Here is a 25,502-nt window from a genome sequence, read left to right on the forward strand (position 1 = left end):
TTTTTCTTTTTTTTTTCACTATGATGCAGACTCAGAAAAGTGTCAAGACTACATCCAGCAACTCACGTCTGGCCAACGGTCCCTCTCCACTCTTGCCAAAGAGGTTGACTCCAACCTTGGGCAACGTCCACTGGAACCAGAACGTCAGGGCAGGCACTTCGAGGGCAGCCTTGGTCACTGGACTGGCAGCCACAACAGGAGTTGTGACATTCTTCTCACCCGACTCGCTCAGGCTTAAGCTTCGGCCCAGGCCCTTCGGTGCCGAGGTCTGCCGGTGAATTGGTCTCAAGCCCATGGACTCAGGGACTCTGGCCCCTGGCTGGTGGAACCAAGCCATTGTGTTGGAAGCGTTTGAATGCATGGCCCCCAGGAACAGCAGAACCTGCCTAATTTCATTCAGCTGAAAGAACAAAAATGATGGATGTTAGAAGAGCAAAGGCCAAGGCTTAGAAAGCTTGAAAGAGGCATTATAGGTTGAAACTCGTGATACATTCGACTGGTTCCCACCATGCTCTGACTCTCTTTGCAGCGACATGAAGCCCGCTCGAGATTTGAGAAAGCTTGCCTGAGCAAAGGATGCTTATTCATGAAAAAAAAAAATGAAGGACAAAGTTCTTTTTTTCTCACACCTGAGCTGCCACGCTGAACCATTAGTATATGTCATGGATTTCAAAGCACTGTTGGATGTTTGGACCGCCTTGGCAAAAAAAATGCCCTCAAAACCCAATAGGCTGAGTCCTAAGTTCCTTCTAAGTGTAAAGCACACCTTGTTATGATAAGCACGCCTTATCGATAACCTATTAGCTAGTCCAGAGAAGACAGTCCAAATCTCATGACATCACAATGAGCTAATGGAGTAACTTCAAACCTGTCTTTCTGTTTAGAAATTTTTCTGACTTATCAAGACTCCAGCATGACACGTTTCTATTCTCCTAGAAGTGTTATCTACAGTGCAGCTAAACATAAGATTCGACGAAGACGGCAAAGAATGCCAATAGGATGACTACTGAAAGTGAACTAAATTTAATTTATGGAAGATGCTTGGTAAAATACAAACAAAGAAAAATTCACAGACAATTATGATACTCCCTAATGCTAAACTTGAGCACAGCTCTATACGTCTCTTCATTTAGCGATATATTGGCCCGCACAGGCAATCTGCATCGTGCGGCACGTTGAAACGGAGCAAAGTGTGGTGCCACTGTTTCGCTAATCTGGATCGTGAGAGAAAGCGCATGGGTGACCTGTGGGCACGATTCACAGCAGCCGCCACTGACAGCCCTCCCAGAGAATGCGCGCTACTCTGGCGCCATCTTGTAGCCACCATTGCCGCACTACGCTTTTTCTCTCACCCTTTTGCCATACCCTCCTCTTCCGCTTTCCTCCTCGCATCTTTCCTTCCATGTTGCGCGCTTTGTTCACTTTCATCTTTCGCTGTGCTCGTTCGCTTGGCTACGAGGGACAACGCCAACGCTCGCTGCAGGAATGAGTGCCTAAGAGCTATGCTCTAAAACATAACAACTCTACCATCACAGGCCATGAAGATAGCAACGATTAAATAGAAATAATACTGTGAGGATAAAACAGGAGTGAAAAACCAATGTGGACTGCCAGCAACATCAGACAATGACAGAATGTATAATTTTTATGACCTTATACTGGCTACTATGCTTACACACTGCATTAACTTAAGTGTTAAGTACAGTACACTCTTAAAGTGGACACCTAGCTGGCAATTTACACCAACGTCACTGAAAAACTTCTCCTTCATTGAAAGAAACGAATATGGCTGAAGGAAATTATTAGGCTGAAATCTATGCATTAAAGGGCTCCTGAAACGATTCGGACAAATTTTGTAGACGCGTAGGGTACAGCTACAGTTTATCATTCGCACCACAATTTGTTTGAAGCGTCTTGTATTAAGAGAGCTACAGACGATTACAAGTTACCCTCCTCCATAGCCACGCATATTCTCCTCAATTCGTTCGCCGTGTGATAGGGGCTAAGCTCTGCCTTCGCTGGCTCTGTGTCATGATGGCATGCTGTGTCGTCTATTTCCGTTTGTCTAGAAGCAATGTGCGAAGCCTCTCCAACCTCTCCGCCAGCACCTTGGCAGTCGACTCCAAGTGAGAGCTATCGAAGCAGCGAGCAGCGAAGTGTTCGAGCATTCTATTGCAGCGCCGAGCGTGTCTGGTATTCCGGTAACCACAGGCAGTATGGGCTTTTCGACGGATGGAAGGAGGCATAAACTCAAGCTGATGAAGGAGCTTTAGCGTAGATGTACATGAGCGGCCTGATCGGCCTGCATGGCCCAGCCACCCAGTGGTGTAGAGCTTAACCAGCCAAACAAAGAGCTAATATTGCTCTAACCAAGTGTAAAACATTTTAAACATGTACAAAAACGAGGTGTTCCCAATGAAGCTCCGGAGGAAAATTCACACCAGCAGCAAAGAAGAATAGACTTTGTTACAGCTACTGTGTTTGGTTGAGCTCTTGCTACCAGGTGGCTGCACCGCGCAGACCATTCACGTTTGCGCCTCTGCTCATCCCGTAAAACGGCACCATAACGGCACAGTCGAATGGCCAGGCCCAGCTTGCTTGTGCTTGCGTTTACCCGAGTACTGGACATGTGAAACACTATTGTGGTGTAATACACCGGCGTAAAGTGATGGCTGCAAATGCGCAAATCCTGGCGCCGATCGGATAGCGACAGTCCAATGCACTGCAGCCACTCCGCTCATCTGCTGCCTTGCAGAGGAACTCGATGTCGCAGCTTGACATATTGTCAGTCGCTACGTTTGCAGCCCACAACGTAACAATGGCGAACCATGACGCTTGCAATAATAAAGATCGAGATCAACACTGACCGTGGAGCACTCGTCAACACGGAGCACGTTGTAACACAAGAACTTGACACTTGCTTTGTGCTGGAAATGCTTAAGTGTAGGGAGAAATTGTCCTTGTACATTTTATTTCTGTCACTTTCTTTTTATAGAAACAAATTAACTAACGTTACAACTATTATGAACAACATTTGTTCACCATAACGTTGGAAAAATGATTGATGACATGCCCTGGGCAGCCAATCAGATAGCTCACCCTACTAGCATCATTAGGGCAATTTACATTAAATGGTCATAAGGCTGAAAATTCAGCCGAGCAGTGTACTGTGATCGGCAGCGATGTACATATTTAAAACCTTATAATAAATTACACTCTTTACGTGAAGCACTTAGACGCATCAATTAATTATCAGAAGGACCTACTCTAACGACTCAGTATGTTTGTAGAAAATCGTCAAAATCATTTCAGGGTCTCTTTGAATAATAGCCTGCAAACTGTCATGCCAAGATTCTGCATTAATCTGTGGCGAAACAGTAAATGAGTGTTCACTGTAACACCGCACCGTACTGTACATACCTTCTGGTGGGAATGAACGAAATGAAGATATGAAACAAAACACATCCTGTTGAGCTTCCACTACTGCACAAACAAACCGCACCTGCTTCTTGGAAACGCTGAGATGGAAAGGCTCAACGTCAACGTGTATGCAGAGACCGAGCTGAGGCAGCCTAGGCTGAGATTCAGGGTTGTGGCTGGAGGTCAGCGCTACTGTGCACGACAGGGAAGCAGGCTTGAGCATGTGGCGGACGTGCTGGTTGCAAGCTTCAAACGCTGCCCATGAACTCAGTTTCACGCACCACGGAAATCGCTCCCCTAAAAAGAAAAGAAAGAAGGGAAGCTTGAGTACACGAATAAAAGGCAGTTGAATTTTATAATGTTCTCTGTGATTGTTTGCCCCTCCTTTATCTTGGTCACGTATCAATTTTACACGATACTCTGGGGTACTTTCAACTCTTGCACAAGTGCTGCACACCATAGAGTTTTCTACAAAAATTACTAGTGCTAGAGGGAACTCTGATGCTAGCGTCTATCGGAGCTGCAAGCATGGCAGTTCAGCCAGCATGAGAATGATGGGTAAGTGCACAGATTTGCCTAAGCTTCTCCCTTCCAACTTCGAATGACTTTTATAATTTCTCAAATTCATTATGTTCAACAAGATGTTGCATTGTAAGTGCAACCATTTGCAATGAGTATTGCTCTGTGCAGAGAGTTATTGGATTTATACTTTTAAAAAGATGTTGTTTCTTGGAAACTTAAAAAGCTAAAGCACCGCTAATAACACCACAAGAATGTTTGAAGCCAAAAGCAGGAAGATTAGACAAATTCATGCACTACCTGTAATTCTCGCAAGTGATGACTTGTGGGTGGTACTGAAACCAGCATTCTTTAAGTAGGGGCCCGTATTCTTGGACAATCCCCTTCCCAGTTCTCAATCAGAGTCAATGTGGCAGCCCATACTGCGGCACTTGCTGCACTTTTGTTTTCTCTGCAGACCACAGATCAATGAACACTGTGCTGCAGATTACCTACTGTGCATGGTATGCAAAAAGCATCGTCAGTGGTGGCCTCACATGTCAGTAGATGTTGATGGCAACGTGGCCGTACCATTTGAAACAAGTGATTGACAAACAAGATGCTGGCCGTGACGTACTTCCAGTGTCAAGAATCAGTTTGGCCGTGTTGCTGATTTTGTAAAAAAAAATAAAGTAAGTAAGAGAGAGAGGGGGGGGGGGGGGAGGGGCAGCCTTGCAAGTGTGCTGCGATTATTTGTTGCACAATTTAAGTGGGCAGAAGACACATTTGAGCACTTGTACCCTGTTAGCATTACGGGGGTAGATAATATGGGGACTAATGTTCCAGCTGACTTTGTTAATGCAGGATTCGTGGGAAGATTACAGTTTAGTGATGCTTTGTAGTAGGGAGATAAGAAAATGTTTTATTGTGGCAAGAATTGCACTGTGTCCATTAAAACACGTTGGCGGGCTAATTGGTTTGAATCCATGATAGTGTGTGTAAGCGCAACTGCAAAAGCAGTCGATGCGCATGCTCACCTCTGTTGTGTAGTGCTTAAGCAGGAATGGTAAAAATGCATCAAAGGGAAGCAGTACCACTGTTAGAGCAAAGAAAGTTGCTGTGGTATCATACATTCGTTGCATTTCACATAACCTCAGAACAATAGCGGCAAAGTTGGGGGTGGACATTGTTTTCTCTGCCCCTGAGCATATACAGAAGCTATGCAAACAGGTTAATTCAGAGACTAATAGGAATGCATATTCTACTTAACATCGCAAACAATTTGTAACCTGCACTCGTAACGTTGTCTATGCCATTCCACTTTCATGCGGAAGAACGTATGTTGGTCAAACTGGCAGATGCATCAATGAGAGACTAAAAGAGCATAAACATAACATCACTAAGGTAATCTTGGTCATTTGGGCATTCAGTGGCGAGATTGTCCCTGCAAACCCATGTTTGAGAGTACTACTTCTATTTTGTATAGGGCTCATTGCAGGATGACAAGAGAGATTATAGAGGCCCATGAAATTGAAAAATTAGAGGAAAGGTGCGTGAGCAAACCATCAGTGTCGCTATCTGAAAAGCAGATAGGATTCCTCTGTTTATAGTTGTAACCATTGCAGTGTATCTTTTGACCATGCCTAGGCCACATGTACGGTTCATCAACATGCACCACTGAATATATATATTTTTTTTCTGTCTCATTTGTTTCCACTCATACGGTATATATTTATTGATGGGGGCAAAAATAAAATTTACAGTTGAAAGTGTAGCGCTGTCTCTGGTATCTGTTTCTTTCTACGTCCTCATTCAGTTGCGCTTACACACTCTATCATGCACTGTGTCGGGCTTCAGTTATCACATGGTTCGACTGTAGATGCTGACACACTGCTCAAACCATTAACAACTCAGCCAACAAAGATGTTCTTTCTTTACCCAAGCTGAGAAAGCCTAACTGTTTAAAAAGGTAAGCACACGTACCGGACGCACTGTCATGTGGCTCAGTCGAGCCAGCAGCAGCCTGCTTGGGTCGGGAGTCAGCAGAAACAACATTCACAGCTGGCAACAGTGTGCACACCACAGTGCCTTCAGAACCTCCTTTCAGCACACGACGCCACTGCAGCAGTATGCTGGGTAAGGGCTCCACTGAGCCTGGCTGTCGCTGCTGCCTCGGGAACGCAAGCAGCAGGGGCAAGCGAGGGAACAGCACGCAGATGTTGGCGATGTCCGCCTGAAAGGAACACAGAGACAAAAGGGAGGGTCAACCATCGTGCAGACTCTCATGCCTGCCTGACAAACAGCCAACCCCTATTAAAAAAACAATGGCATATACTATAGCTGAACACTGTCTCTATGGTCTTATGCCATGTTTTTTGAAGACATAGAGGCCTGCCTGTGTTTAATGAAAGCTGCAGCTGCTTTTGAGCATGAAGCAATCCACTCTTTTCATGTTCCTGTGCTGCCCTCTGCCACACGCAGCTGTAAACATTTTGGAAGGGTTCCGGGGCTTTCGCCGGTTGGTTTGTGTACCTGCGTCCATGTTGAGTGTGCGTTGGTTGTATGTTTTATGGATTGCAATGAATTAATAATGGCTTCTCCAGCCCAGCATTTCATTCCTGGGAGTTATATAACACTCATTAACTACTGTGTGATCAGGCCTGAGTGCGCTGTCCTGCTAACAGCGCGGCCGATAAAGACACACCGCATTCCATCTGCCAACGTGGCTGCCTTGGAGTTTCGTGTCGCTGACGTCTGCTGTTGCACCTCGCTTTTTGTATTCCTTTTACGGAGACATTTCGCATATTCAAGAAGTCTTCAAATGCAACCTTTCACGTCGTATGCCAAAGCGGTGCATTTGTTTACATCGACATCAACAGCCACAGATGGTTGTTAGCTTCGGATATTGTGGAAACGGCACCTCACTGATATGAAATAATGTCAACACGTAGCAAAACATATATATCTGGGCATATGAGCCACAATGTTCCACCCGGAGACCACTCAATATGAGCGGTTGAGTCACTTAAACAATGACAACTGTGATCCAGACACATATATTACAGGCTGTTATTACTGATTCTCGTTTTCATCATGCTTACAGTTTACGTGTGCCATAAAGTATCATTAGAGAAAACTAGGCTCGGCATGAGCACTCACTTATAGGCTGCGTAATTCTCTCACGAAACGTGGATGCCATTGCTGACACCATTGGCAACTGAGCAAGGAGGTTGTTCATGCTCCTGCACCAAATACACTGTCTCTTGTTTCTCGTTTGACTCAGAGGTAAACTGTTCTTCTACTGAATTAAAAAATGTGTCAACTTAACAACATGTACAGACACAACCATCTACATAGCGAATGCGACCGGCAGCCTTCGGGAACGGTGACCTACTTACAAATGTTGGTGCAAAACTGTGTCACCGCTTGCCGCTTATTGTGGATGCGCCTTGCGAAACGAGCAATAGTTGATATCTAATTACTGTATTGCCACAACTGAACCCTAGGAGCAGTTTCCGTCGTCGTAACTGCTCATGTTGAAGTTCAGATCAATTGGTAGCGGGTTCACGAACTCAACGGCGCCAGGCCTAACTTAACCTTTGCTAAACAGCATCAACATTCTCAAACTTCATGTGCACGACTTGACAGGGCTGAAGCTTGGGAATTTCAACTTCAAAGGCATGTTTCGACTCAAGGCACTATGGTTATCGCGTTGTCACTTCAACGGCCAATCGCGTGGGGTTCGGTCGGGCGACCGTGGTCCGCACGCTGATTTTGTCCGTGCCGTCGACAAGCAAGTTCGTCGCGCAACAACTTGCGCCTGTCAGTTGCGTCGTTGTCGGTCTATTAAGATAAATTGGTCTCAGTGACACACTGTGCAGAATAGTTGGCGTCAGCGTCTTGTCGGTCTCGTATCGACCCAGTGTTATCGACCTGATAAATTTGCTAGGTATCAATGCAAGACGGCAACTACATGGTTCCCAGTGCAGTCTGGGCAAAGCACTGGCTGCTTTCTGTTTTACAGTCGCACATCTTTTTTTCAGGGAACTTTCCCCGATATCAGGCCGTGCACACGTCTTCTACAAAAGGCGTGTGTGTATGGTCGGAATTCAGGGAGTGCGCAACAATGAACTGAGTGAGTGAAGTAATCAGCGGAGCAAGCTGCGTTCGGTGCAGCAAGACGGAACGCAGACTGCGTATGTCTGCATGCACCAAGGATTTCCCAAAATAAAGAATGTACTTGACAGGCCATTGCCGTGAAGTTTAAAAAGGCTTAAAACCATGCTGATTTCATCATTGTCAGTTGAAGAACACTGTTCATCCAAAAACCACCAGGATGCTTCAATCACAAAGTCAATTAAAAACCTGGCTTCAGAAGAAGCAAGGAAAACTTCAACACAAGGGAACCCTCCTCAACAATGAAAGCTTCTGAAGAGGCTCCTTTCCCATCAGCACTTTGGAAAGACTGATAAGTTCATCAACCAGTAGCAATTTTCACTTGCTTGTAGCAGAAATTTTCCCTGCCACAATCACAGGTTAAAAGATATATGAGCAGGATGAAATTTTGTGCCAAAAAGAAGATCCGTGGGAGCAGTGGTGTAAGCTTGGCGCCCGCTATTGGCTTGGCTTGCTAAGAGATACCTGCTGATACCAGACACTAGTGTGTCTGGTGAGCGGCTTTATTCGGTGTCTGAAGAAAGTGAAGCATGGAGGTCGGTGTTGCTGCTCCCTGAACATGTCGAGTAGCTATGCTTCCTTCATGGCAACTTTAAATAACTGCAGTTATGATACCGTCAAGCAAAAGTGTTGTACTAAAGAATTTTGTTGACCACAAAGCATAATTTTCCTGTACATCATTTGCTGTGCAATAAACTTGCATTTTCTTTTCTTTTGTACCTCTGGTAGGTCAAAACAATTACACTATTGCAAAATCAATAGCACTCATATTCAACTCGATCCGTACTTGGTTTTTATTATTTGAATTGACTTCTAAATTGAAAATTTGCTATTAGTACAGCCTTACTTAAGGTACACCACTCAATGTTAAATTCAAATTTTATTTTTTCTCTTTGCTCTTCTGCATTTTGGCAAATGCAAAACTGTCACAATTAGCAAGAAACACTGATGCAGTACCTGCTTGATGAAACCGAAACAGAGAAACGTTATCAAACTCTGCCAAACTGCTTGGTGCAATAACAAATGTGCAAAAGTTACACTCTTGTAGCTTTCCCTTCATTGCAACAGAAATTTGTCTGCAATGATAGCCGGTATGTAAGCGTGATGGCTGCCTACACTACCTGAACAGAGAAGTTCTTCAGGTGCAGATAGGTGCTGTACAGCCAGCTGTGGAATCCTTTGGGCTGCTCTGGCGCCTTGCTGGAAGTGGATGCCTCACTGTTAGTCCGTAGTAGTCTTCGCGGACCCACTAGGTCCGGCGGGGACACCAGACTGGTAGTGGTACTCTTCTGACTGCCACTGGCCGAGCCTTTACCCTCTGCACCACCAAAAAACGAAGAAAGACACAGGTTACTGCATTAGTATGTCGGCAAACAAACCCTGATATCTCCTTCCCTAAACTGATGGACCTTCTGCCCGCTAAATATTTGCAAAGCCATGACGCCTTGGCCTGTTTAACCTGACACTGTTGCTGAAAACGATTCACTAAATTGACTGAAGGGCTTCTAAAGGACATCTGACATTGTGTAAATATTTCAAATAACCACATGCATTGTGCACTGTATGTCATGACAATCATCTTCAGCAATTATGGCAGCACTATGTGCTGCAGGGTAGTGACAGATTCAAAAAACAATCTCGTGCTCTTCTCTGGGCTTTTTCACATGCCATGACACAAGCAGGGTCAAGCTGTTAACTGGTCAATCTATGAGTGGCATTATTTCTGATCTCTCTGCTAGCATGACTTTGCCATCCAGTTGCATGCCCACTCGTTTTCATCAGGCCGCTTGCCTGGCCATGCGCCATCACCTGATTTCATCTCGTGTAGCGTGTTTTGCACTGTATGTATGGTGGCAATAGTGGGTAGCCATTTACTAAAGTCATGAGATGGTGTTTTCAAACATGAAAAGTGCGCTAATGTGCTGCTCAGTATGATATATAGCGTAAACAAGTTTTTTAGAGAAGTACAGGGCAACAAGGAGAGGGTGCCTGCGGGGATGATAGCAACGGGAAATGAGAAACAGATGTGTTTGTGCAGCCATTCATCAAACGACTGCAACTTTGCTATTGCGGCATCGTTTTGAAAAATTCCTGTGGCTGTATGTTCATTTTAGATTGGTACACAGCTGCCACTTTTTATCAAATATTCAAACTCAGGGTGGTTTAAGGGCCTTCTAAGAAAAAAACGTTTGACAATTGCTTGCTTCTGTGTGTCACCTACTACCTACTACTTGCTGAGCCATGTGCATTGTAGCTGTGCAGGATGCTGGTCAGGGTTGTGGCAGAGGATTCCTGTACGTAGAGAATCATTTCACATTTTCACAGCATCGTCTGACAACATTTCATTATCTTATATCTTTGCCATTACTCAACATTTTAAGAAAGGTTCTTGCTTTCTTGAAAGGGAATGCTCTCTGGAAGCTGCCTTCCACTGACTTACAACTGCCAGTATGCAAGACCAGCTCCCTATACAGCCAAGCCAGGAGAGGACATCCTAGTAGTGTCAGTCAGATGAAAACATCATAGAAATAGTAACGCAGTTGCATACTGGTAAAGTTGAATGAGTTGACAGTCAAGATGGATGCCTCGGGAATAAGAAAAAGGCCTAGGTGCGATAGTCTCAAAATAATTGTCGCCTTCAGCCCCTCCTAGCTGACCTCCAAAGTGGAGTCTGCCAAGTGTGACCTGAGAAACAAAAAAGTCAAGGGCACTTAGGTATCCCTACGTGGATGAATGCAAAAGCATTGTGACGTCTTCCCGATGATGCCTCGCTTTACGAAAAGCAATGCCATGGTTTTCACATTGCCTTTATCATTTCTTGAATCACATGCCTTGGCCTCATTCATGTACTACTTGCGTGGATGTCCAAAGGAGCTGGGCGCAGCTACAGACTGAAAAGTCGAAGTTGAAGGTTCGTCTATCGAAGCGCGTGACAGAACTCACCGAAATCACCGCAGTGACTTGCAGCGCTGCAGTCGGTGCTCATTACAATGGACCCGCGTACAACAGATATTCAGATATAATGGACCATATTTCAGCCTTAGTTTGTTCTACCTATTTTATTATTGCAACGAAGTTAGCTTTTAACAGACCGCACTACAATGAACTATTGGGTACAGCGGACGAAATTAGTGGCAATTTTTTTCAAAATCAGGCGTATAAAACATACTTTTGTCGTGCCGATACGGGCTGACAACTGGCTTGTGAGGATCAGCCGACGATCGCAATTCATTATCATGCGCGCAAAGGAGGAAGGTGGAGCGAAAACAGCCATCTTCTTTCGCGCATGTGGCACAGGGGGTTCTACTCCAGCAGCTGCTGCTTACGACGCGGCTGCCGTATCTTGAAAGCGATCTGTGATGTGGATAAAGTCCACGCCCGTGTGGGCCTCATCTTCAAAGTGATCTGCGATGTGGAAAAAGTGCGGTAGCTACGTGCTTTCGACGTCTAGTTCACGCTTCAGCGAGAGACAGCATGAAGGTCAATTTGCTGCCACGCTTATCTTGCTTAATTTGCTATCGCAATCGATGCTTCGCCTGTCGAGTAAAACTGCGACTTTTCTTGTTTTTTTTACTTTGGACGTTCGTCATTCACTGTTTGTAATAAAGTTGTTAGACATTGCAACAAAAGTTTCAGAAGTGAGGCGTTTTGGATATTATGGACTTCAGATAAAACGGACATTTTGTGTCAGATTATCATGGTCCGCTGTAACGAGAGTTGACTGTATAGACTGGCCACTGGTGCAGTGTGTCTTTTAAACCACGTGACTTTTTTTTACCATCTCTGTCGAAGGTTTGTCCATTGGATCGCACAGCAGAACTCACAAAAATTTGCGTATCGACTGGCAGTAGGCCAGTGCCATCAGCGCCTTCGCAGAGGGAGGGGCAGTAAGGGAACGCTGGCATGATGAGCGGCATCACAGCCAGCTGTGGAAGACGACACTGATTAATGGACGAGCAGTGGCACGAGCATATCTCTGTGACCACATGATTTCTACCATCTCCAGCCACGCTGCCAGATTTCCGACTTCATAAACCATAAAATGTTTTCTCATTAAAATTACAAATTACTCGCTAATACAATTACTCGCTATGCAGTGAAGTTGTCTATATTAGTAATGTATTCAGAATGTAACTTTTATTCTATAACTCCTGATATTTATTTCAAAGCAAATTCAGAGTGATGCGAGCTGCTTTGCTGTCTCTTCCTTATTTGATACCGAGCAAGCACAGTGCCAGACGTCCTTGCGTGAGAACAATCACAGAAGTCCCCACAACAGCTCTGCTGTAAAGGAAGATGGTGGCACTGACCTTGCGGCACGTCTCGGGATTTCTCGTCTGAAAACGTCAGCATGCCGTCGTCACTAGCTGTTGGTGAAAAGGGCGTGGCCACTGAACCTGTCGCATGGAAGTCGCCACCCATTGGAAAAATCAGAGGCAGTGGGGCAAGCCAAGTCACCAGGGCAGGGTCCATCACAACAGCGACACCCTTCACCTTGAGCACCACGTAGCCACTGGCTTCAGCTAAATGAGCAAAAAAACAACACAATCAGAGCTCCACAATTTACACTAACTTAATTTCTCCCAACGACTCAATGTTAAGCTAGTCTACCAAACAATATCCTTATTTTAGCAGTAGTCCTGGGTTTACAACTCATCAAAAATTATTTCTATTACACTGCAAAATTTTTTAAATCCTGCTAGCTTTTGCCCTGACAGGAAGTAAGTTGATCTTAATAGCAGTTATTTCATTGCTCAGTTTCATATCAATTTAAAAACCTTTTTCCAACATGGCAATGGGAACTTGTGCATGAACCAAATGCAGGCTGCCAAACATTATGCTTGAACTTCTCACAAACTGGTAAATATGTTCAAGCTGTTTCAAAACGTAGTGAGGTCACAAAGCGATGCACACAGCAAACACAACCAGCATATATTGGTTCTTTTCTTTTTTTAATGCGATAGCGTTAAGGGTCCTGTGTCGCAGAAAATCTGGCATTAGCACCAGCGGCAATGTTTGTATGAGACAAATCATCCCGAACCACGCATCCCGATGCATGCAGGCCTTGCGCGTGGTGTATGGGTGTTACTGAACTACTTGAATTTCTCAAAGTAAAATGTGTCGGAAAATTCGTAAAGTATGATTTACATACAACCTACAGACATGATAGTGTCAGACTGTAATTTGAATATACAAGAGGACATAATTCTGCTACACGAAAAAAACACAAGCCCCTTGTCCAGCTGCCGTTTGAGGTCTGCCTTAGCAGGAGCGGCATGCCGCGCTTGGATCCTTGCAACATAATTTAGATGGTGCTCGCCTTCGCACGTCCGTGGTGGTGGCAGCAGCCGCCGTAAGGTGGGGGAAAAACAACCACCACAAAAAGCAAAAACAGAAAGCCCACCTTCATGCATAGCGTTCGCCACTAGCATTTCTAGGAAAATATTATAGTTACATAAGCTGCAGTTGCTGATGAAGACGCTGATATTGCAGAACTATGCATGTACGAGGGCATCGCTTGAAAAGCGTGGCAGGTGAGCGACGCGGAGTAATCGAATGATGATGAAACTTCGGAGCCAGCACCCATAAGCGTGCCTGTAGCAATGGGCTACATAGAGTGCCTCAGGCAACTTGTTTATGCTGAGGGCCTCGGCGAAGAGCATGCTTTTGCTTTAAATAAACTGAAGACCGCCCTCACCGGATCTGCACTGCAGAAACAGATGAGCATCATGAACTTCTTTGCAAAGAAATTAGTTTTCTGTTTTGGCTAGCCACATTTTTTTTTTTTTTCAAGCTGTCGTCCACTTACTACGAACTTCGGGTATAACGAACGGATGCCACGTAACGTTCAGGTTTGTTATAAGCAGGTTCAACTGCAGACACTCTCTCCACCTGCCCTGTCTAGCCTCCGGAAGCGAAATTCCTTCCCTGCATTCTCCTATACCGGAGCTCGAGAATCGCGTGATGCATACGTTACGGGCCCTGCCTTCATTAATTTTTTTCTCCTCACTTTCTTGCAGCGCGGCGCACTTCCACTGACAGCTTAGCGTGCGAGAGGTTGTGACTGTCTCGTTTCGTGCAGAGCACAATTTTGCACGCTGTGCACGAGAACACCTGACTAGCTGTATAAGTCAGTGCTACACGAATACTGAGGCAGACACAAGCAGATCAAAGACCATGATTGCATGCTGGAACATGGTAGAAAACGACATAGTTTTGGTGTCTGCATACATGGCTGCACGATGTGGGAACAAGCAGACAAAACGGGCGTACATCTCTCTTGCTGCGGTGCAAAGTAAAACAAAAACACATAGACATCCGGTTTGTGTGTTTTTTATTTCTCTAAGCTTTATTTCGTTTATTCAAGCAACATACTAGACAAATAACAGATGTTACGTTAAATAATTCTCGAAGTCATGTATCACCATGAATGATGTCACAGCACAAGCACGTGTACGTAAGCGCACTAGCACATGTACATAGGTGCACTAGCACATGTACGTCACACTCCGGCTTGGAGCGCGGCGGCCGCGAGGGGAAGGGCAAACGGCATTCGGATTGAAATTTTAGATATTTCCATGGCGCGCAGCGATGTAATACTTTGCAGACACAATAGTTATTGCGCATTGTATTCTCTGCGCTTGTCAGCTGAAAATGGCCAGACCTGGTGAGGGGCCCTTTAAAGGCAATGCTTAAGCATCCTCCAAATTTTTTTCATCAATCTTCATGCAGTTGTCCTACAATGCAATGAATATGGACATAACAAATTATCGGATATAATGTTATAATGTATATAGTAAATGATGTAATGAATGATATAATTAATGATATAATGCCCAATGTATAAATTTACACAAGTCTATAGTGGAGAAGTGAAACAGCTGTATGCATACTTATGTGCTGACATAAAAGTACACACAGCGATTCTGTTGCTAAAGGGAGTCTGATGGCTAACCTGCTGTAATCACTCACATAGTCATTAACAAATGACAAGTCCTTAGTCACTATTCAATTATAAGTCTTTAAGCTTTTCACAAGCTCCTATCAAATTTGCTTGGTTAGGTGCTTAATTGTGAAATAAATTAGAACAGAAAAAATAAAATAAATTTTATTAATTGATTGATTGATTGATTGATTGATTGATTGATTTTAACACCCCCAAAGTGGCACAGATGCTATGGTGAAGAGTTCCAGATCAATTCAGACCACCTGGGATTTCTTAACATGCACCCATAGCATGGTACACAAGTTTTCTTGCATTCCACACTCACTGGAATGCAGCTACGGTGACTGGAAGTCAAGCCCGTGACCTTGTGCAAACCTTGTTCTCAGCAACAGAATGCCACAGGAACTAAGCCACATAAGCAGGTGAAAACGGATTAACAGTAAGAATACTCCACCTGTGTTCAAACTCCACTTCAGTGGCACTCTGGCAGTGGCTCGAATCCAGGACTCTTCAACCCGACTCAGCTCTCGCTCCACATCACCGTCGTGCCTCGCAAACTGAGGCACCTGGGCTGTGTTTTCTGGCGCACGAAGTATGCAGGTGCTTTTGTCTGAAATGAGACATAAACCACAAGTTATTTTAAAAAACAGAAAACTATTGAGAGGTAAAAGACAATATCTTTTGATATTGCTTGCTTTATCAATCAAGTAAACTACCCACCTGGGCATGTGCAGCACGTTGACCTCAACAGCTTCACACTGCCTCATTATAACAAATACACTATAACCTCGTTCATATGTTTTGGGAAAAAAAAAATGCAAGAAAAGAACTTACAAACTGAAGAAATGCAAGATCCAAAGCGATTAAAATATTTGACAGACTCAACTGTAGTTGACATCTACATATTGCAAAGCGTTGTGTGAATTGTTGCACACGAGGCACAAGAGACGCATTGAGCTGGTGGGGCTTTGGCAGCCGAAGGCACCTTTGTTGTTTTCCTGTTGCGTAGTGTTTTAAGATGTCAGCGAGAAAACGAAATGAAATTGGGCTGGTATGCAATGTCGGAAGCTGCCGAAGTGAAACATGATGCTCACATCAAGCCGCCTGTGGTAAAGAACAGCGGCACATTTGGATAATCACCAACTAAAGTGTGCAGTACGCTACCAACAGCACTACGCCTTTAGTAAAGCAATGAAGGGGTCTAGTTGGTGAACGTTCATGGTTATATTGCGCTCAGTTTTACACAGACGATATTAAGAAAGGACAGGACGTGGACGGACGTAGCGCAACGTCCGTCCACGTCCTGTCCTTTCTTAATATCGTCTGTGTAAAACTGAGCGCAATATAACCATGAAGCACTACGCCTCACACACTGTAAAACATATAAGTTGTGCAGAGGTGGCGTTTCCCAGTGTTTCCAATTTAATGTATGGATGAGTTAGTTGCCCATTTGACTCGAATAAGTCATAACCATGCATTTTCTCCAACAACACTGGATGAAAAATATAGATTTCCTCAGCAGAAGCCATCCAGGAGGGCCAACACAACTCTCTGCACGCTGCCTCCTCCAGGGAAAGCATTTCTTCTTCATAGGATCGATGGCACACTATTCACATGAAGCAACACCATTGCTAATACCATGGAGTGAGGAAAGAAACTAGGAAGGAGCCTGATGTTATGCAGCCGGCTTTCCACGAGTCAACTTTCAGTGACGCTATTGCCTTCACTTTTACCTCTCCTATGCATCTAAAAGTTGGCCCACCAGATGACCTCCAAGTCCTGACTATGCTCAGCTGACTCTGCCAAGTATGTTTGCTTCCCAGTAGGCTTTAATCTATGCACCCTCATTTGGGTGCTCTGCCAACTACTCTGTGCACATCTTCTCCCTATGCTCGTGCAACATCGTCTTTGCTATATACATGGAAATATACAATTACCATTTTCATTGCAGCATGTGAGTGCACTAATAAACATGGCATTATCTGCTAGTTGCAATTTGTGTATTTTAGCGAACCAACAAAACTAGTGCAGCACTATGTTATATCGAAACTACTGAAACGCGAAAATGCAGGCGCCATAGAGTCAAGTCAAAACAAAACCTTCCTGCTGCCCGCGTCGTTGTCAAGCATAACGCCAATGAGTTGCACGAGGGTTCTTCGGTGGGCTCGTTGGCTTATGTACATTAGGGCGAAACAGCACAGACGAGAGGACGTGTGAAAAATGAACAGGACAATGCACTGACTATCAATTGATTCTTATTGGAAGCAACATAATAATATAAGGCAGAGGAGACAATGGGCACAATGCTATCTGTAAGTGGCTTGGCCTGTCCGGTACAGAAAAGCAGTTGGAAATCAATGAACGAGTCATACTTGATGCTAAAGCTGACTTGATAGGCATGAAACGTTCCATCGTCTGCGCTGTTTTGCCATAATGTCAACAAGTTCTTTTTCTAAAAATTGAATAGGCCTGAACAAGCAGCATTTTCTTCTGTCTTATAATGCAATGCAATTATCTTTTTATTACGAGTGGTTGAGTACTAGTGATACAATTGTAATGAGGAGTGCCTGCGTCATTGGGCTAGTACCCCAATGTCTCAAGTCATGTCCTGCAAGTACCTCAAATTCTCGATTACCAAAGCTCTGCTCGCAATAATATTGCCGCCTTAGACATTCTTGAGCATTAATCTAACATTTAGCCTGATTTAGTATTTGTCTTCAGTGTCCCTTTAACTCAATTGTATTGCCTAGTCGTCTTGTCCTTTGTCTGTTTGCACTTTAAATGTTCACCATGGTAATTGGAGATCGATGGGTGAGGCCCTCATCCTTCAGTGAACATAGATAGGCTGTTGATGATGATGACTCCCTTCTAGATTATTTCCTTTCTCTATGGCTATTGCCAGCTTTGTGTGGTCATGCATTCATCTGTTACCTTCCTCAATCGCTCCCTCTCTCCTTCTGCCCTTGCATGCATTGCCACCTACTGTTGTGTCCACTATCTGCTATAATGTGGGCAATAAATTCCAAAAGGTCAGCCGCCACCTGTAAAACAATAACGCCTTTCTGGCATCTACCTTTATCATTCAGCACCAGAGAGAGTGAAACCATGCTGGCTGAGTGTGTGCATGCTTGGGTGTCTTCTGAGGAGCTCCACGAGATGCCGCCGACAGCCAACTCCAGCGTCGAACTTCCTGCACAAAGACAAAAACTTAGGCTCTTGAGTGTCAACTCATTAGCTAGAAAGCAGATCAATGCACAGGTGCTACAGCAGAGTTATGGGAGGCAGTTTCTGTTACATCCAAAAACATTCGCAAGTTTCAAAGGACATCACAGTTCACACCATTTCTTGCTGATGTTATTCAGAAAGAGCATGTGTACAAATACTTGCTTTCCTGAACTATCAAAGCGCATTTTTACATTTTTTTTGACAGGTAGTTTCTAGGTGGCATAAATAGTTAAATCAAACCCACATGATTTGCAATAGCAGTAGAAGTCTACAAGAGAGGTGTGTCATGCAACCGGGCACAATAACCGTGCATAGTTATTAAAAATATCTTTTCTATGTGCACAAATGCTAAATTCCTTTACTAGATCGCTAACAACCCATTGCATCCAATAGCCTTTGCAGTACATTAGGCTTCTGAAGCCTTTACTATATCAGTCCACTACATACTGAGAAATAGACAGGGTTCCGAGTAAAAAACAAAGTGTCCCATCTTGTTATGACTTCTCAGCACTTCTGTTCATATCATTCTTGAGTGACAGGGTATTTCACCCTACCATGAAGAGAGGTGCATACCAACTCAGCATCTACACTACTTTAAATTATTGTTCAGTAGGCAACACACAAATATTACCAGCAAGTAAAGATGGAAAAAAGGAGAGTACCCTTCTGACTAGGTTCTGACCAACGTTGCTAGACTAGCTTCAGTTGTAAAACTCTCCACCTGTGTGCCTACAGCCGCTGTCGCCACTTCTGTAACAGCCGCCAGATGGCAGTGCCGTTCCATCGAGCACCACTGCAGACGCCTCGCTGCAGCCTTGACCTCGTGCGGACGAGCAGTTTGCGCGTGTTTTACACTCGCTGGCATTCTCCCTTGTCCGAATTAGTGATACCATGAGAAAGCGGTATCCACCTACAGCAATAAGATTTGTCGGGCCAGTTGGTTCATGCTGAAAGAAAGGTAAACTGCACGAAAGGAAGAAATGCATACAGCGGAGCGCAGAAGCTGCGTTTCTGAATGTCGTGTGTTTCTTCCTGTCACCTTGACATTTCGCGCAGTTTCTTAATGTTTCGCGCAGTTTAGGCTCAGGAGGCTGAAGATCTGGCCAAAGTGCATGACTGTAGGGTGATCTTCATTCCCACCGAAGCTTCTCACCACGCCAAAGAAGCGCTAAAAAAAAAAAAAAAGATGAGGTTAGTGTTTGAACACACAAGCGACAAATATATATATATATATATATATATATATATATATATATATATCTTCGGCATTTCCACTCCGTGAAGATGGTTAACCAGCGAAGCTGAAACATGCGGCCCCTGTGTTTATCACTGAGTTAATCCCGGGGGTTCACTAAGGTATTTCTCATTTACGAGGTTACACGCACAATTGGCTGCAACGGAGAGAACGGCATCACTGATGATATGCCTGCAGTCCGTCACTGTCGCTTGCATTCGATGTCTCGAGTTTGCTCGGCGGTGTGGTTAGCAGCCTTCGCCCACCATTTGCCGCTTGTGATTCTCCGAAATTAAATTTCTTCAAAATTAAACTTGTCCGTTATGTAAGACAATGAGTGGCTCATACTCCCTTAAGCAATGGCTTGTACCCCTGTAAACGTGGCCTCCCCATTATGACGACAGAAGAGAAGCGAAATTCTACGCTGGAATGACGAACGGCAACGCAGCCTGCTGTGGAAGACGACGACGAACGCGAGAGCAGTGGCACGAGTGCGTGCCGTGGATTTCGCAGAAAGTTCCCGGTCGGCACGAGGAATTGCTCTGTTCCACACCGAGTGAAACGTCGCATTGCTGGGAGCACAGAAAAAGTGGCGCGCCGAACTGTCGACATCCTTCCGATAGCCACCTATGCAGCCAGGTACGCAGCACATCGGCATCGTCTGCTGATATTCTTAACAAACTCGATGAAGGCTACAGTTTCGCGGATGACATGCTTGCTCAAATTAGCCGTCAACAATGAGCCACAGGATACACCAATGCTGCACTGCGTGCTTAGTCCAGCCCGCCCGCGTAGCCGGCTAGTGAGGAAGTCAAGCTGCGCCACGAAGGCGCGGGCAGGTGGCGGTTCCACGCAACGGCGCCGAGTTTGAAAACTGAAGCTAGTCTAGTAACGTTGGTTCTGACCACAATGGTCATAACATGGAATGAACAGAAAACTGCAGAAGCTATGAAAAAAAAAAAATGTGAGCAAGCTGTACATTAACCCTTTCGCTGTCACGGACGTACTGGTACGTCATCGCGCTTCCTCCCCACAGTGTCACGTACCGGCATGAGAACGTACCGGTGTACGTTCTCTATCGTGCGTTCAAAATTTCACACCTGAGCGCAAAGCTGGCGCTCCTGGATTGGCCACGCCATCTTTTGACTTTTTCTACAAGTTCGTATATTCGCCTCGACCTGTGTTAGTACATGTATTGAAGAGTACGGTGCGACTGCCGCTCCCCACTTTCTCTTTGCTGAGTAGCGCGTAGCTCCCCGTTCGCTGGATCATGCGTCGCCTGCGTGAAGTTACGGGTTCAAGGGTTGTTCTGCCATCTCCGCCGGTTTGAAGGTTTTTATTTTTCTTCTGTTGGTGTGCCTGCTATGGCGCGTCAAGTTTAGGCGCACGTGCCGTTGCCTCTCCGAAAAGGGTGACTCGATTGCTGCTTTCGCTCTCTCGCCGCACCCTCGCTTCCGACGTGCAGCAGTAAACGTAAAGCTCTTTGAACTTTGTTTTAGCCTTTTTCCATCTCCCTCTGTCTTCTTGATCACGCAACGTCACATTTCTCTCCGTTGTGCGGGCGACTGAAAGCGCATCCTCCCTGCGCGCGGTTACTTTCGGATGGCTCAGCGCGCGGGGCCTTCGTCTGCTTATTGGTGCAGTGGCTCAATTTCGATTCAGATTACGAGCCGAGCTCGGATTCAGACTCGGACAGAGTCGCATGCTAGGAAGAGGGTTCCGCATCGTCAGATTCGGATGTTAAACGGATTTTATAGTCAGGCTGATGATGATGATGCTTACTAACAGCAGCTGCAGAACACTGAAATGTGCATATTGCATTGACAATGTTACTTGTATACCAATTATAATCAAAAATAAATTGCTATGTTCATTCCCTGTTATGCTCTTTCCCTGAAACCAAGCCGACACTGGGGGTGCGTCACGGCCAGAAAGGTCCGACAGCGAAAGGGTTAAAGCAAAAAGATACAATTTGTATTCACTCCCTTGTCTACTGTGCTCTCTGTATCGATACTATCTAGAGTTCATTTGTATATGCACCTGTTTTCTTATGCTCAAATGTTTTCGTATTGTGCACATTCAATATACAGTCGCTGACCACTCACTTGGAGTCGACGAGGACCACCAAGAGGTCAGAATAATTGGAAGTCCGAAGTACCGAATTTGCGAGAAAATAGAGGCAAAAATGGGTGTGTCGTGTTCTTGGATCTTCACTTTCGGGCACACCTTCAATTTTGCATGGCTAGTGCGAGATGTGTAGGCATCTATGAGCGACGGCATTCTTGGCACAGTGTAAAGCGTGCTATCTTATCACAATGCAGAAACGCTGCTGCCCATTGACCTGTCTGGTGCTAGCCCTGCGAAATGTAGAAAAAGTAAAAGTACCTTCAAAAGTGATTGCCTGAGCATACAACCAAAGTTTGTCGACATGTTGTTACACACACATACGCTTGCCTTTGGCTTGAACAGTTTGTGCTCGTGGCTTTCTAGCAATGATTGCCTTTTATGCGATTTCTTTTTGCGCATCGTGAGTGGTCAGAGCGATGCTCTGCCTATGTTATTAATGGCATCAGCTAGCCATAAAGGGCAGACGATAAGAACATAACAGAACTCGCATAGCAAATCGGGCAAATCACAAATGCAGCCTTTACAACTTTGTGGTTTCGCTTGTCCTGTGGTTTGGGCACGATCAGTGACTATTGGATCGACTAGGCTTCGCCAGTTTCAGTTTTGAGGTGCCAGCAACATGGCCATGTTGGTGCTGCATCAGAATGAAAATGCCAGACTCGACCATAATGAATGAGAAGAAAGGGGGTTAACCAAGTGGCTCAATTTTTATTAATCATATCATAAGAAGCTAACCAAGGAGACACCAAGGAGAACATAGGGGAAATTGCTTGTACTTACTAATTAAATTGAAGAAATGATAAATTAATGGCAAGTAAAGTGGATGAAAAAACAACTTGCTGCAGGTGGAGAGCGATCCCACGTCTTTGCATTACGCGTGCAATGCTCTAGAGCATTCCCTTGTCAATTCCCTCGCTACTGCTACCGCACTTCCTTGCTCCAGCATTTTGATAAAAAGCTTTTGCAGTCATTGAGTGAGACGTAATCATGTTTGCCTGTGCACGCCTGACCCCATGCTTGTTCATTTAGCTAGTAAGTGAATGTTTAAATGTTTATACGGGCGATAAAACTACTATCCTTACTTTTCATATAGCTGTCTACTAATTTGCTATCGTAATCGATGCTTTGCTTTGTGGGCAAAACTGCAACTTTTTTTAGTTATTGTAACTTTAGTGCATTGGGAGTAAATATTTGTTTTTTCCAAATGAGAGAAAGTTGTATTTCTGAATGAAAGAATGCGATGCGCGGTACTATAAAGGACTTTTCTCTTTTTAGGTCACTGCAAGCGGGTGCGCATTACAGTCGAGGGCGCGTTAGAATCGAGTAAATACGGTATGTTGAAAAATAAAACTGAATGGAACTGAATTGAATATTACAGCTCACCTTCATGAACAAGGTTCCCAAGAAGTGAAGAGGCTCCCAGTGTAGTGGTGACTGCAGGCCCTGAATGCCAGGACAGCAACACCCCCAAGGCAGCCATGGCGCGCTGCTTACTTGCCGAAAAGTGCAGCGGGCCCACTTCCAACGTGCTCCATGACCGTGTCAGGCTGTTTGGGCCATGAGCCAGGACACCGGGGCACAAGACGGAGTGCATGGTAATTGTAGCCCAGGCTGGATTCAAAACCACTGCCCGAGCTGGTGGACGAGCTGATGCTTTGTTTGACGCAGCGGCTAGATCCACAGTCAGGCCCCAAAGCTGATGAAAGAAAATTATAAAGAAAAACAAACGCCCCTTGCATTATTATTTCTGCACTGTAATGGTAACCATAGCAGCTACTCATCCCGCCTGCTGATATAAATGAGAATCGGCTGTGTCTGCGAGATTAGAGTGATTCAGTTACCGAGCCAGGACAATGACATGCTGATCAGCTGCTATGAGAAAGTGTCAGCAGACAGCACAAGCTGATGTTGCTGTTACTTCACTACCCAGTCTACCCATTCACTTATGGCCCATTCACTATTGCTGTCAAAAGACACACTAGCTTATGCTCTCAAAAATAGGCTAGGTTTTTGCATACGGACATGTAGTTTTTGTCAAGACCATCTACTATGTAAATCCCCTAGTGACAAGGTCTGTCACGAGGCCCTGCTTTTTTCACTCTATGGGGCTTTCAAAGAAAGAACTCTAAACTTCAGCTGATTACAGCCAACGTCCAATTTTTCGGACACCCTAGGGCCACAAGAGCATCGGAAAAATCGAAAGTCTGAAAAAGTGAATGCATGCCTTTTACTATTTCCCAAGCGCTCAAATTGTTGTAAGCACATCCGAAATAGTTCTAAGGGACTGCCACTACTATTAGTAGGAGTATCAGTGCTCGTAACATAATGTGTCTCATGATGGCGGTTCCGTTTAGCTTTTTATATGTTCCACCGCAATACGTCGAATATGCTTCACTGCTTAACACTGTTATATTAAGGCAAAACTGACTTGTGGGAGCCGGCATCACGCAACCCTTGATCCTTGCCGTGTTTTGCGCACTTGGAAGCCATAGGCGAGGACGACAAAGGTAGAGTCGGTGCCATTGCTGACAGGGGCAAATATTTTCAATGAAAAACACGGAACCGAACAGCAAGAAGCATGGTAGTGAACATCGAAGCGGCTAGGCCTAATGTTGACGCGGTGGTGGCAACGGCTGACAGACGATCGGCACGCGGGAGCGCTGGTTCAAGGCTACGAGTAATAAAAACGGCGGTGGTAGTGGCTTCGATTAATGCCCTTTCGGACATACGGTCACAGCAAAAACTCAGGAATATCGGACGGAAAAGGGTTTCGGTGTACGAAATTTCAGACATTCTTATACATTGGCTCTATGGAGTACGTGGCGGTGCCACAAACGCGATAGAAAAATTGATCGTTGACTGTAAAGGACCGACAACCACCCAGAACATGTCACAGAACATAGGCGGAAATGAAAAAAAAAGACATGGTTTATAGTCACAGAACTGAGCACGCTGTTTGTGATTTAAGTAGAAACTTTAAATTTAAATTGCTACAGAAAGCGACAAAAAACAGTATTACACACTAACTGGTGGTGAACCCTCGGTATTATGATATGGATGTGCTCAGTTCATAAGCCGGCAGTTATTAAGTGCACTATAATTATTGTTCAAAAATTGCTGTCCTTATATTACATCGGCATTTGTGCTTTACTCTATGTGTTTTACGAGCTAAAAAGGTTGATGCTAACAAGCACTACTACTTTCAAGGCAACAAGAAGAGCGGCAGGGCCGTGGCATCTATTATTGCATGGCAGTGCAAACGAGTGCTTTTGTACATGCTTTTATATGCATGTGAGTTTGCGAGTAAGCACTTTCGAGTTCTGTGGTTTTCCTATAAGATATGAAATGACATCGACTGATTGTGCAATATATATAGGTTCTGGCACTAGGTGCTGTAATAGCACCATTTTGCTCTAGAAAATTCTAGCCTGGTTTGGCTGAAGAGAACGCCTTGACTTGTCTATGACTGAAGCAGTTGGACAGGGAACCATGAAAGCACATAGCCATTATTGAAGAAATAATTCTACAATTCAGAAAGCATGAACTGCATGAACATTGGCTTCATAAACAAAATATTACTTTCTTACAGCTCGGGCTGTACTTGTCGTCTGCTTCCCATAAATGCCGGCATATAATCCCTATCGTGTTCACATATAACTGTTTCCAACATGTTTCCAGCGCACAACTTTATCAGCACTGCAGATCGAAAAACTCTCACAAAAAATGCTCCACAATGTTTTCCAAGTTACCACTGTAGGACTGGACACTGTGACCGGTAAGCCTTCTGTTACACTAAAAAAAAATGGATTGTAAAAAAATTGTTTGTTGGTCCCTTTAAGCTTGAGACAGCTGTGCGGTGCTACTACAGTAGTGCAT

The 25,502-nt window shown here is 44.7% G+C and overlaps 1 protein-coding gene across 7 annotated transcripts in view; it reads right to left on the minus strand.

Annotated features, from left to right (window-relative positions):
- Vps13B (vacuolar protein sorting 13B) overlaps window positions 1-25,502 on the minus strand; it is a 121,402-nt gene that overhangs the window by 80,392 nt on the left and 15,508 nt on the right. For all 7 annotated transcript variants that reach the window (XM_065435100.2, XM_065435097.2, XM_065435096.2 and 4 more), the window contains 8 exons: window positions 23,010-23,322; window positions 18,114-18,230; window positions 15,495-15,650; window positions 12,405-12,617; window positions 9,216-9,412; window positions 5,902-6,151; window positions 3,503-3,717; window positions 67-400 (listed from right to left, as the gene is read on the minus strand). In XM_065435100.2, the coding sequence (XP_065291172.2) occupies window positions 67-400; window positions 3,503-3,717; window positions 5,902-6,151; window positions 9,216-9,412; window positions 12,405-12,617; window positions 15,495-15,650; window positions 18,114-18,230; window positions 23,010-23,322 (1,795 nt within the window). The remainder of the gene's footprint in view (window positions 1-66; window positions 401-3,502; window positions 3,718-5,901; window positions 6,152-9,215; window positions 9,413-12,404; window positions 12,618-15,494; window positions 15,651-18,113; window positions 18,231-23,009; window positions 23,323-25,502) is intronic.

The sequence above is a fragment of the Dermacentor albipictus genome, chromosome 7 (assembly GCF_038994185.2).
Source record: "Dermacentor albipictus isolate Rhodes 1998 colony chromosome 7, USDA_Dalb.pri_finalv2, whole genome shotgun sequence".
Taxonomy (NCBI): Eukaryota; Metazoa; Arthropoda; class Arachnida; order Ixodida; family Ixodidae; genus Dermacentor; species Dermacentor albipictus.